The 13,214-nt window shown below is 36.0% G+C and overlaps 1 protein-coding gene across 2 annotated transcripts in view; it reads right to left on the reverse strand.

Annotated features, from left to right (window-relative positions):
* Positions 1 to 463: 463 nt before the first annotated feature.
* The window catches only part of LOC145670420 (uncharacterized), an 84,631-nt gene continuing 71,880 nt past the window's right edge, over positions 464 to 13,214 (reverse strand). For both annotated transcript variants that reach the window (XM_081739088.1, XM_081739096.1), the window contains exons 7-9: positions 11,353 to 11,542; positions 7,951 to 8,303; positions 464 to 1,315 (exon numbers count right to left, since the gene is read on the reverse strand). In XM_081739088.1, the coding sequence (XP_081595214.1) occupies positions 1,245 to 1,315; positions 7,951 to 8,303; positions 11,353 to 11,542 (614 nt within the window). In that variant the 3' untranslated portion in view covers positions 464 to 1,244. The remainder of the gene's footprint in view (positions 1,316 to 7,950; positions 8,304 to 11,352; positions 11,543 to 13,214) is intronic.

Genomic DNA, 13,214 nt, shown 5'->3' on the forward strand with positions numbered 1-13,214 from the left:
TTATATCCTCAAGACAAAGAATGTCTTGTTTATTAACCGCATGGTAAACATGTCGAAGTTCTGTAGCGGAGGAAAAAAAATAATAAAAAAAAGAACTGGGTAGTAACACATTCTATTAACAGGACACTATATAAGTGAGGTACTGCAGCACTTTTCAATAATAGTCTTGACTTCATCAGCCTACAGCAGTACTAAAATACAAATACCCTAATGTTTTATCTGTACATATACACTAAAACTAGTTATCAATATTTACAGCAGTATGTACATATTTTTTTTCACAGACTTTCTTTCATAATAAAACTGCTCAGTGGAAAAAGTACAATCTCCTCCAGAAAGGGGCAGTTGCTGGAAAAAATGCACTGGTTCCAACAAAGCACTTTTTTTTTTTTTCATACACAATAATGATTGTTTCTGCAGAAAATATCACAACTGGAGGTGGGTAAAAAGTTCAATGAAATAAGAATAAAAATTAAGACATTTTTTTTTCTCTTCAACATTCAATTTGCACATGCTTTTTTTTCTTTCTTAAAGCAAAGTACGTGATAGTTAAACTCTCTTTTCTATATAAACAAGTTTTTTATGTCACTTTATACACAGTTCACTCATCAGACACTCACGAAATATAACAACATGTAATCCATACGGAAAATATTAAATACTTTTTTAATATTTGCAAGGCAGCACAAAAGTTATCAGGAGATAGAACAAAAACCTGGGAAACAAAGTAATTTTATTTTTATCTGTCTTATACCGTTGTGTTAATAACCACAACTTATATCTATATTTATTTATATAATTATATATATATTTATATATATATATTTCCTTGGAAAAGTGCTTGTATCATGATTACAAAATACCCCAAAAATTACCCCCTGAAACTCCATAAATACAATCACAAAGCACCAAGGATGCACTTTGGTAAAAATCATCTTGCTTGAAAATAAGCAATACGAATTTGTCACAGGTAGCCCTTGTACTGTACTGGCCTTTTGCACCAACACCAAGCAACCTTTCTTTAATAACCTTTCCAGTAACACAATCAATAACTAACATATCTGTAATCCAACAGTCAACATAATACAGCTTTGATTCCTGAACACCTTCAGCGTTAATATCTATCTATCTCTATATAAATTTATATATATAAAAGTTGACAGGAAGTGCTCGCTAGGTTTCGAGGCTTCGATGCCAACGTCATTGCACATAACTTCAATATGAAGTTTTCATGGAAATATAGATCATTTATTATTATCCTTGGATAGTCTCCGTCTCTTATTAAGTGGCAGCTCAGATGATGGAGAATCCGTTACTGTAAGAAAGATAAAAGAAAATATTATTATGAACATTGAACAGACATCAATGTAATCAAGTATCGTAACTTACTGTAGAAAAATGAAATGAAATCTTTGAGTTTTACGTCCCACGGTTATGCCGGTTAGGCTAAAGGAGACGGTGATTATGAGAGATGAGTGAAATGGTGGAATGAAGAACGGTGTTTGTCCACCACAAAGTTCACTTGGCGGGGGCTGGGATCGAACCCGGGACCCCAAGCACCAGAGGTGAACGCTCTACCACTGAGCCACCGCGCCCCCAACTTACTGTAGAATATATATTAAACACCGAAGAAAAAAGAAAGAAAAAAAAGATACAATTTAACGGCTTTCCATGTGATGCGACTTCTACATACTTAGCAAGTTGCACTTTATTGTTTCTTTGCAAAGCACTTCTAATAATGCACCCGCTCTTATGGACAGACAGAACCTGTAACAATGTTTTAATTTGGTAGTGTAGTGGAAAATAAACTCATAAAGGGATCAAACAAACTTTGATACTGTATGCTTTGATTTTTATTGCCAGGATGCAAGGTAAGAATTATTTTTCTTTTCTATTCTGACCATCAGTACTTATTCTTTAAGAAATTAATGACGTTGTTTGTTAAATTACACAGTTGGTATATTTTCTGCAATCTAGAAATAAAAAATGAATCGAGCTATCTCAATCTTAACTACGAATGTACTTCTTTACTATACAAATCAACACTTGGGAAAAAAATCAGTTTTACGTCCCAGAGTTATGTTGGCTAGGCTAAAAGAGACGACGATGATGAGAAATGAATGAATTGGTGGAATGAATAAAGTAGGAGGAAACAGAACCCCGAGAAAACCCACGCACACGTGTTTGTCCACCCTGAAGTGCACTTGGCGCGAGCTAGGATCGAACCAAGGACTCTTATGCACCAGAGGAGAACGCTCTACCACTGAGCCACTGCGGCCCAGCACGGTGATAATGTGGTATTAACGTTGGTATAATGAAAGTACCAGGAAACGGGAGAACCCTGAGAAAACTCTCACATATGATATTTGTTTTTCACCTCATACGATGTGATGATTTGCTAACAGCTTAGCAAACTTACGAAAGAATATTTATATAGTTTTGAATACAAATAATAAAATCCTTGAATGTTAAAACTGAAAATTAAAGTCTGAGTGAAATTTTGATTTTATTCAGAGAGAAACAACTGTACCGATTAACATCAAAGCTTGAAACAAATGCACTATATGTAAATTACAATGCTGGGCAAAATAGGTAAGCAAACCTATTTGAAATACAAAATAGTATCACAAAATGTATTTAAAATACAAAATATAAAATACTTTTCAGATGTGTATTTAAAATACAAAATACGAATTTCAAATACATTTGCAAAATACAAAATAGGTATCACTAATTTTATACACAGTCTGCAAAATATTTGTATTGACTATGGTTCATACAATAGTTTAGATATCAAGCACATCCATTTTCTTTGCAGCAACAAACATCAAACATTAGGCCTACATCAAACACGATTCTTTTATTTAAGGAAATGTTTATTCGCTTTCAGCAACAATTGTTTCTCGAACATTTTCACTCTCTCACTCATACTCATTCTGTGGGGTCTCATAATGATATCCCCAAACGAGAAAAGTTGCTCAACAGCTGCTGAACTTGGTACACGTGTATTGAAATTTCTAAATAATTTAAGAACAAGCGGGTACTTTTCCAGTACACACAGTGAAGTATCTGAATCCTCAAGGTACTGGAGACACTATAACTAAGAAGCATTGGTGGACGCACAGATATTCTCCTCGTGATCGCTGATGTCTGATTCCAACGAATATTATTGTTAATCATTAAGATCATGTGCTTTCTCATTTGATGCTACAGGCTTGTCAGGTGAGTGTTCATGGCGAATCACTTCCATAAATGCATTTTTCACAGATGATCTGTTTTCTTTGGGAACCCCTCTAAGTTTAAAAAACGAATGAGTGACAGAAGCAAGGATAACATCATTTACTGATGACTCCAAGGTTAAATATTCATGGAATCTTTTGCCCATGCCCTTTAATAATGCATTCACTAGCGTATTACAGTACTTTAATGAACGTAGTTCCAGTTCTTCCAGAACTTTCTTCATGCGAATAAGTTCTGGGATGAGCTCGCCATAAAAGAAAGAGTCAGACGGAGTCAATCGGGTTCTTGTGCGATGGCCCCCATACAATTTAAGCATTCGGCAGAGTCGTAGCAAGATACTTTAGAGCCCGAGGCGAAGTGGAATTCGGCGCCCCACTACACCAATCTTACCAAGCTTTTCCTTTTCCTGTTTATTATTATTATTATTATTATTATTATTACATGAAACAGCTTTTGTTGTTACACTACGCTGAAGTTTTACCAAGCTGCTTGGACAGACCATTGCAACAGCCAAAATCGAGCAATTTTATTCTGTATGTGACCACACAAGTAACATTTAATTTCTATTCTTTTACGGTAAAAAGAAAATATTTTGTGGAACGTAACGGAAATTCAGAAGAGGCCTTGCTTGGAAATTTCTCAACTTTGACCGATAGAGGTGAAGAATATGTTTAATGTTTGTATTTAAAATCCAAAATATAATTTATCTACTTACATTATGTTTGAAATTATAAAAAATACTTAAATTTTTTAATGAATAAAAGTTCTGAATTTAAGGTTACTTATTATTAATTAATACATGAAAAATGCACTAACACCTCCATATATATATATATATATATATATATATATATATATCCTAGGTAATGTGTGTATATGTTTTATATGTAAAAATATCACAACTAGATACGTACCCACAAAAATATCCAGGCGATACAAGTAGTTGGAGAAATGATCCCAATAAATTTATATTCAAATGGGAGGCATTTCATATGTCAATCTAATTTTTAAAAACACTGATAGTGATCAGTCTTTGTAAAAAACGAAATTTCTTGGGTTAAATTCTGACCCCTTAAGCCTCTATTCTACAACTGATTGAACTTCAAAAATGTTATTATTCCCCTTGTTTAACTTTTTTTTTTTTTTTTTTTCATATTTCGCGCAAACAGCAGCTTGCGTGTGTTTTATTTCCTCTCATTTCCATACCTTCATTCCCACCGCCGTGATTAATCCGATTGGGTAGAAAAGCGTGATTAACTAAGCAAAGTCACCACCATCAAAACGCCGAGCATGTATTTCTGAGTTTTAGCATTTCCGATTTTAAAAATGCTCCTGCGTACATCAAATGGTCATTAACAAATCATATAAAATCTTTAAGATTTACGTCCCACGCTTATGCCGGTTAGGCTAAAGGAGACGGTGATAATGAGAAATGAGTGAAAATGGTGGAATGAAGAAAGTGGGAGGAAACGGGAGAACCCCGAGAAAACCCACGAGCACGGTGTTTGTCCACCACAAAGTTCACACGGCGCGAGCTGGGATCGAACCAGGGACCCCAAGCACCGGAGGTGAACGCTCTACCACTGAGCCACCGCGCCCCCCCACATTAACAAATCATATATAATAATTTTCTTTAAGTAAGAGTAAAAACTTATCAGCATTATCGAAGTTTGGGTTGCGAGCGGAGCAACAAAATTTTAACATCTATTTCTTTGCAAACCGGCAACAATATTGATTTAATAGGGCGCCAATACTTTTTCGGAGTGACGCATGTTTACTCATTTTCAATATTTTTCTTTTCTTCTTGCTCGTTTGGCGCCCTCTTGCTATCAGCGCTCGGAACAACCGCCCCGTTCGCCTCTCCGTAGCTACGACTCTGGTATTCGTCGAGTAATTCCAACTCGTTATCTTTAGAAGTGGGAATTCCCACTGCAAGGCATGCATCATTTAACTTGACGTTTTGAAGCTTCATTGAACTATCAAAATAAGAATTCCACCTTGTACGACAAGGTATTATGGGAGACACACCAACAATATCTTTGAAAACTTCGCATGATTTCGGGGATTTCGGCTGTAGGTTCCCCAACAGCAGGCAATCTAGAATGATGCAGCCACTTAATGTTTAAAACTGTTAGTTTTTAGTATACTGTGTGCAGGTTCGTATACTGCGTAATATTTTATTCCCAAAATCAGACCTATTTTGTATTTTGCATATTATGCAAAATAACAAAATACGCTGCAAAACCTATTTGAAATATAAAATACAAAATAGTTTTTCAAAAGGTATTTAAAACATAAAATACAAAATAGTATTTTGTATTTTAAATAGGTCAAAGCACTGGTAGATTAATAGCAGTTGGTTATCCGATTTCAATCTCGTGCACTACATATGTATATCAGAGAATATGACGATAAAGGTGTTACATAATGCACGAGTCTCTTTACACAATACTCTTTATATATATTTAATACTGTGATGCCAATTTATGTCATGTCTTGGTTTCTCAATAGTTGTTGACACTTTTGTAATTAAGACACGATACGACTTGCAAAAATTTGAGAATGTTTCTCAGTTTAATTAATTAAATCATAGTCTCGTTCGCCTATTCGGGGAAAATCGAATCGAAGTAGCAACATTGCGGAACTAATTTCCATTGGGACTGCCGCATGTCGTTAAGTTGGATACACTCTTGAGGCTCGTTGCCGTTTTAACTTTCGTGGTTGCAAAGTTGCGTATTTAAAATACAATAAACCTTTCATTGACTGCGTCCAATATTTCGCAGTATTATTAACTATACTGTTTCCGAGTTTCCTGACACCTTCCTCAGCAGATCGGGCAACTCGCTGTCAACCTATCTTATTTCTCAGAATTTCCTCTTGCAGAATTTTGTTCATATGATAATGCAAATTCCTTGCACTAAACTCCTCTTTTGAAATTATTACTGTGAAAAACCAATCCAGATGATTTTTGTAAGGATTTGCATAATTTTATGCTAGTTTGCTAAGATTTTGCTCACTCCGAACAGGTAATTTGTGACGATGTTGTTATAATCTTAAATCTACGTTAAACGTAAATCTCGATGAGTACTATTAAGAGTTAGTGCAAGAGAGTTATGAGTAAAAATGGTTACTAACAGAGAACATGCCAATTTGAATAATTCTATGTACTTAGTCCATGACAGAGAGAGAGAGAACCAGACCAACAAGAAACGTCATTTGAGATATTGAATCAGAAATTTTAATATCGTTTTAACGAAGGGTACTGGAAAGCTATGATCGGTAAATATGTCACCTCTATTTCATAAGATATAGATCTGATCATATATTATAGATAGATTTACGACTACAACATCAAGACTGTACTATTTGGGATAATCCGAAACTATGCTAATAAAGATAGTTCCCTTCACCCTAACAAATAATTGGCACGAATTTCCTAGAAATAACAAGTATACAATTCATTTAGCTTGCTGTAATGTTATTCAAAAGTAGTTAAGGTAGTATAGTTATAAATTTAATTGAACATTCGTCATTAATTTGGTAGTTGGGGATTGTGAGATTATGTTGGAACGGCAAACGATGAAGAGTTGCCGAAATGACAGGGCACGTTCTGTTTTCTCACGGTAATTTCGTCTTCAGATTTCCCACTTATTGTGATGAACAAAAATGCCCTGACTTTTGCAGGATTCCCAGGCCACGATTTACAAACTTCCAGGTCTATATATATAATGTAAGAAAGCAACTGATTAGAAAAAAACCATACATATCTCGTGACCACCTATAAATCAACCTCTTCTTGCAGAACTCTTTCTTTAACTCAAGATTGAATTCTCGCTTCGCTAAGGACTAAATATGAAATACGCTGTAAACGAATGTAGACTACAAATTGTTACAAATAATACACTCGAACTATATATTAACTCTAACAATTTAGTTCTTATAGTATTTAAAGCTGAGAAGTTAAATATAATTATTGCTGGTAGCAGTTCTTAAGAGTGGCTAAAAAGAAGAGCGATGACGGAAATGTAAATTTGATACGATCCTGAATATACGTATATATATATATATATATATATATATATATCCCTGGTATTATCGAGATTAGACAGGGTGTCTACTAAAATTCCAAAATGAAATTTCGTGACCTTTTCTTTACTAAATCATAATATTTCGTAACAATAAGAAACTAATAACTGTACTTATATTCTTTAGCACTTATCTCTATCTTATCTCTACTTTCAAAGACTGTTCCCTGGAGCAATAAAAACTTGGTGTCTTCTCACAGTTGAATAAACTGGTTAGGTGTGTAGGTTGTTTCGGCGATGCGATGCGATTTGCACTGCCACTACTCAATGATGCCAGCTGAAGGACATTCTCAAGAGCGAATTTGGGTGCGAATTAGGCCGAATTTTCATATATGCGATAGAAGCGTGCTTTGCTTGCAATTTAACGTCTAAAGCCGACGGCGATAAATTTTGAGGTTTTATAGAACAAAATTTTCCAGTCTCTGCTCATATTTGTACAGATAAAAATATTGTGACCCAAAAGTTAAATTTCTTGACTTTCATGACCGTTTTCTGATTTCGTGACAGATAGACACTCTCTTAGAGGATTGCGTCCCTAATGTATGAAATGTTTCACTTTAACAAACCCTATGATATATGTATAGTAATAACATCGGAAGTATAAATTAAATAAAAGAGAACGTACCACATGGACAGTTGCCAGACTGCCCACTACTTCTCGTCTTCCTTCGAGTGTTGACCTCTGGATCGATGGCCAATGACGATGATGATGACGACGTCGACGATGTTACGGATGGTTTCTCTGTTGGCTCTTTCGTCCTGTTCCCTGCTCTCGTTTTCGGTGGTGGTGATTTCTCTTTGTCTTTATTCGTTTTCCCACCGGTCTGCCTGACGGATCGCCTCGTCGGGGTTTCATCCCGAGAAACAACTTCTACTCCAGTGCGGACATCAGAACGCGAACGACCGTCCCGCTTGGCTGAAGACTCCTTATCCTGTACCTTAGAAGACGGCAGTTTGTTGTTTAACCTGCTATTTGCCCTTTAAAAAATAAATAAATACAAATTACACATTGAACCTCCAGTTACAAGTATAGTTTGTCTCACAGTAACTTCTTTAATTATTTTTTTTTTTATTACATTACCATATTTATATCAGGTTATCTAAAACGTATTGAGCCCACAGCGTTAGTATATGAGTTGTCACTGCTTATCACTGTATATACACTGAAAATGCAGATATAACCAGTGGCCACCAGTTACTATTTGGTACCAAAATGTTCATCATCCTCATAGGTATTGATCAACACCAATATCATCTCTCCATGACTCACGGTTCCTGCAATCTCCCGAAATCGGAACGGTTTTGCCCAATATCTAGGGAACGGTACCAGTAACACGGAAAAATTCCATCACTTCTTTCAGATAGTTTTTGATACTCTATCGAATGGAGGGCTGAAAACTGAAAAAGTCGCAGAGAGCGAGAGCGAGCGAGAGAGAGAGAGAGAACGAATGAATTCAGTAACGAACTTTCTTTCGTTGAATATGTGACTGAAACGAGGATCGAAGGTATCTCGTTTATTGACCCGATATGCTAACCACAACACTACTCAGTTTTTGTTAATTGTAAATGGTGCTCAAGTATTTAGTTCTTTTAATGTATAGCAGAGACATTATTATGATGCACAGCTTTAGAAGCACAAAGAACAAGTCCCCTTCCACAAAGCAGCACTGAAATGATGCTAATAACCTACCCTTCCGCTAGTAAAATACATCTTTAATGTGTTCTTCGACGCTGCGTTATATCACACTTCCCGAAGCAACGTTTGGTTGACGAAGTCACGAGATTTCCAAAGCTCATTCGTATCTATCAATGACGGGAACCTTCTATCCTTTTCACTCTAGTGAATTTTCATTGCTGTAGAGTTACGGAACTTTTTCTTCTCTTCTCGTTAATGTTAGAATGTACTAGTTAATTTGGGCATACTAAATGCCAAATGAATGAATGAAACTCACAGCACACGCAACAACAGAAACTGACATTTTTCCAAATCTATGGAAATATAGAAAACAAGTCTCATGGACTACTTTGTAACCGGCCATAAGCAACCCTATACTAAGTTTGGTAATATTCTGCACTATCTACGGTATGGCAGCACTGGACAGCAACCGTACAGCCTACGAAAGTTCTGACATTTGTTGTGCTTACATACTTGGTAAACTACACAACGAATACCTAACAAGATAGATTTATACGCGTATTATTACAACCAGTTTCCGTTCTTCGCAAGCACGTGGACGATTCGTAAAGTAATGCCTCCAAACCCACTATTTGGCCAATAATACCGCAAACATTTTGAACTGTTTATCATTTAATGCACTGACGTACAGAACATTACTTGTTTCACCTTCCTATCTCTTCTCATTCCGAAGTAATAAAGTAATCCATGGGATTCAGTGATTACGTCTGGTTGAAATGGTGGGTTGTCATTGAATTTCTGACTACGGAAGACTGTGCGCCCAGGAACGTTCATCGCCGGCGGCGAGTCGTGAATACACCATTACGACCTGGAACCGAAACGTCAGTCGGAGTACCGCCACACGTCCTTTCCTCCGAAAAAAAAAAAAAAAAGTCCTATCTGCTGGCAAAGTGTTGTTGACATTCTACCTCATCCTGCCTATAGTCCGGACCTTGGGCTCTGCGACTTTCAGCTCTTCCCCAAACTTAAGGATCACCGTAAGTGCGGGTTCGAATCCCACTGGGGATGTGGGACACTTCTAGAAGTTTCTGTGTGTGTGCTGTAAACACAGTGATGTCCCTATCGCGTGGAACACAAAGGTAGCACCCACAGTCTTAACGAGACAACGTGACAGAACATAATCGGTTATTAACAAGCTCAAGGTCTTCCAAGTTCGATAGATAAGCAGGTCTCACACGTGTTACAAAACGACATAGTAGATTTCAGCCCAACTAAACACACTCAGCTCTGATGTTTTCAATGTTACAGTGAATGAAAATACGAGACATCCAGAACCTAAAAGCGACTAGAGAAATCTTGCATTTTGAACTCCTGAGACCGTCGCGTATTGAAGATGGACATTCTTGCAACAGTCACTATTGTGTACCTGGATATATTCTTAGCACCATAAATGGTTTCCATTCCCAAGCAGGTGCTCAAAAGCCACACACTAGAGTGAAACATCTAAGCGATTCCTCTAGACTACGAAAAATGAACGCATGTCGTTCGAAGACATGAATCACGATATACTGTGGGGTTCTGAGAGAAAAGCGTAAATTTGCAGAATGCCTGGTGAATGGCATCTACCGACACGTGTAGCGAAATTCGGATGTAGGGCATTATAGCGTGGTCCTACTTTTCGTGGAGACAGTTCGGTTTCTTGTTGCTCTACATTTCAATGTGACGACAGAGGGTTATAACGACATTTTAACCGTTTATTTGCTGCATAACATCGAAGACCAGTTCGCGATGAGCATTGTGTGTATCAAGAAAGAAAGGAATCATCATCTACAAATGAACTGATTTGCTGAGAGCCCCCATTTTAATTCTACTAAACATTTATAAGATGGTCTAGGAAGCCAACTTTGCGCCAGACCACAACAACCAACATCGATACAGGTCCCTATTGCAGCTGACATTCCCCAAGAAATCTTTCGTTATCTGATCGGAAGAATACTAACACGACTGGTTGAACCAACCCCGTATTATGCACCATACCATGAGATGGGCCCATGAGCAAACTTCGACTGCAAATCCACAGTGTCCGGATCGTTTTGAACAATTTATCAGTAAAACAAAGAAAACAATAATTCACGTTAAGATTATCGCTAAATGCTTCATTTGATACGAAGCAGGAAGAAGAGTAAGAAAAACTAGACAGTACAAAAGCAGGCAATTTTACCATTAGTAAATAGATATCTGCACAAATGAATATAAGTGAAGTATTTAAAGTGAAAACTTGAGATCCACAAACCTTCAGTATCAACAACTACGAATTAACTATTACATCATAACACTATTAGAACAAATCAATTCAGTCTTTTGTTTAAAAAAGAAAATATTACTACTTACTTTGAATCCTTTGTTTCTTTAAAATCTTCATCTTTAATTTTGTCACTGCTTCCTTTGGACTTAGATGAAATTTTTCCTGTTGTTGACCTATCTTCTGATGATCCTCTGTTATTTTTATTAACTCGGTTTTTTCCTGCTATTTCTATTAAGGGCTCATCATCAGATGATTCCTCTAAGGTCATAGAACCCACTGCGAAAATAATGGATAAGTATCAAATTAACATATTTAAGTAAAATAAAAATTAATAAACGCAGCCTACTATTCGTAATAAAAGTAAGATAAATAATTAAATACTCTAAACAGAACCTTTGTGTCATATTGTCTTTAAAAGATTGAAATAATAAAAAAAATTCCTGACGAATTATTGAAATATAATAGTTCAACAATTACACAGAAAAATAGCTTACACGTTCTCTTTTTGAGAAGGCTAATTAACTGGAAAATTACTTGTAAAGAACTGTAGAAAATGCATCCAATATATTTTATTCAGCTGTTCTGTTTACAAGAAAAGCTCGAATTTCATCTTTATCGACATCCAATTAAAGATGCACCTTAGTTGTTCCTATGTCAATAGTAATTTCTCTTACTCCTTAAGATGTAAAACTTAAGATTTGTCTCTTTAATTAGTAACAAGGATGCTTTCCCTTGGTCCCAAGCTTTCCATATTGGAAATAAATGTATCTGTACACTATTTCATAATCGATTAACCATATGCTTCATTCAGGAACGAACAAAACTACTCACACTTAATAACACTTAATGTAAGTCCAATCTGAAATGAACTGAAACTTTCGCAATCTACTTGACTATAAAAATAACTGACACTACAGAGACAGTTATCTTTCTAAAATATTTATCTTATTAATTATAAATTACTATACTTATATACAATAATGTATATTCTCTATATATGCACTACGTTATGTATTTATCAAATAATATATATATGCTTATTAACATTCAACAATAATAAGTAGTCTCTTTCATCGATTACTATTGTATTCATACCAAACACATACAAAGCATATACCTCAAACGAATCAAAAGTAATATAATACAGCGTGCTTTTTCACGACATTCAAACTAAGATTACTTGGTACGTATCATCTTAGAAGGAGTGATCAGCAGGTAGTAAGTTAGCAGGCACAAGTTTATGCTAGAAATACGTGTAATTAGATTGTTTGTCGTCTAGATGGAAGAAGTGAGGTCAAATTTGACACCTGCTTTAGTGTTGTCTACAAACGAGCAACTACATTTCTGAATTTAAAAAACAGACAATCACAAATAAATGGTGAACACGTATGGATTGCATAGTAGCAGCAACACGACCAAATGCTACAATTTGTTTGAAGAGGGTCGGGTAAACCTTAACCGATCGCCTCGTTCCAGTTAACTGCTATTGTAGCCAGTGTCAAAATTGAGTAGGAATTTGAAATACCGACAAATCCATCTACAAACGTTGGCATCTAAGTTCCACGTTCAGTATAATATAACATCTGATACTGTGCATGCCACTGTAGTTACCGTTCAAAGACGAGAGCCAAACAATGGCATCGTTTGAAGCCCTGGTGCGTTACTCTTATGAAGAACATGAATTTCCTTTAGCACAGTAGGTCTTAGGTATTCCCCTACACAACCGGAATAAGAGTCTAGTGCTGTATGGAAATCCAGTCATCCACCTGGCTCGAAACGTTCTATTAACTGTTTTCAGAAAATCATTCTTTTTTTTTTTTTTTTTTTCTTTCTCACTAACATCAATGTGACTGCAACCACTTATGCTGAGACATTAGCAAAGTTCCGTTCTGTCCGTGAAGAACGCCTCAACAGACATAATTTAAATACCAAAACTGCTCCACGATAG

The sequence above is a fragment of the Thermobia domestica genome, chromosome 2 (genome assembly GCF_964235325.1).
Source record: "Thermobia domestica chromosome 2, izTheDome1.hap1.1, whole genome shotgun sequence".
Taxonomy (NCBI): domain Eukaryota; kingdom Metazoa; phylum Arthropoda; class Insecta; order Zygentoma; family Lepismatidae; genus Thermobia; species Thermobia domestica.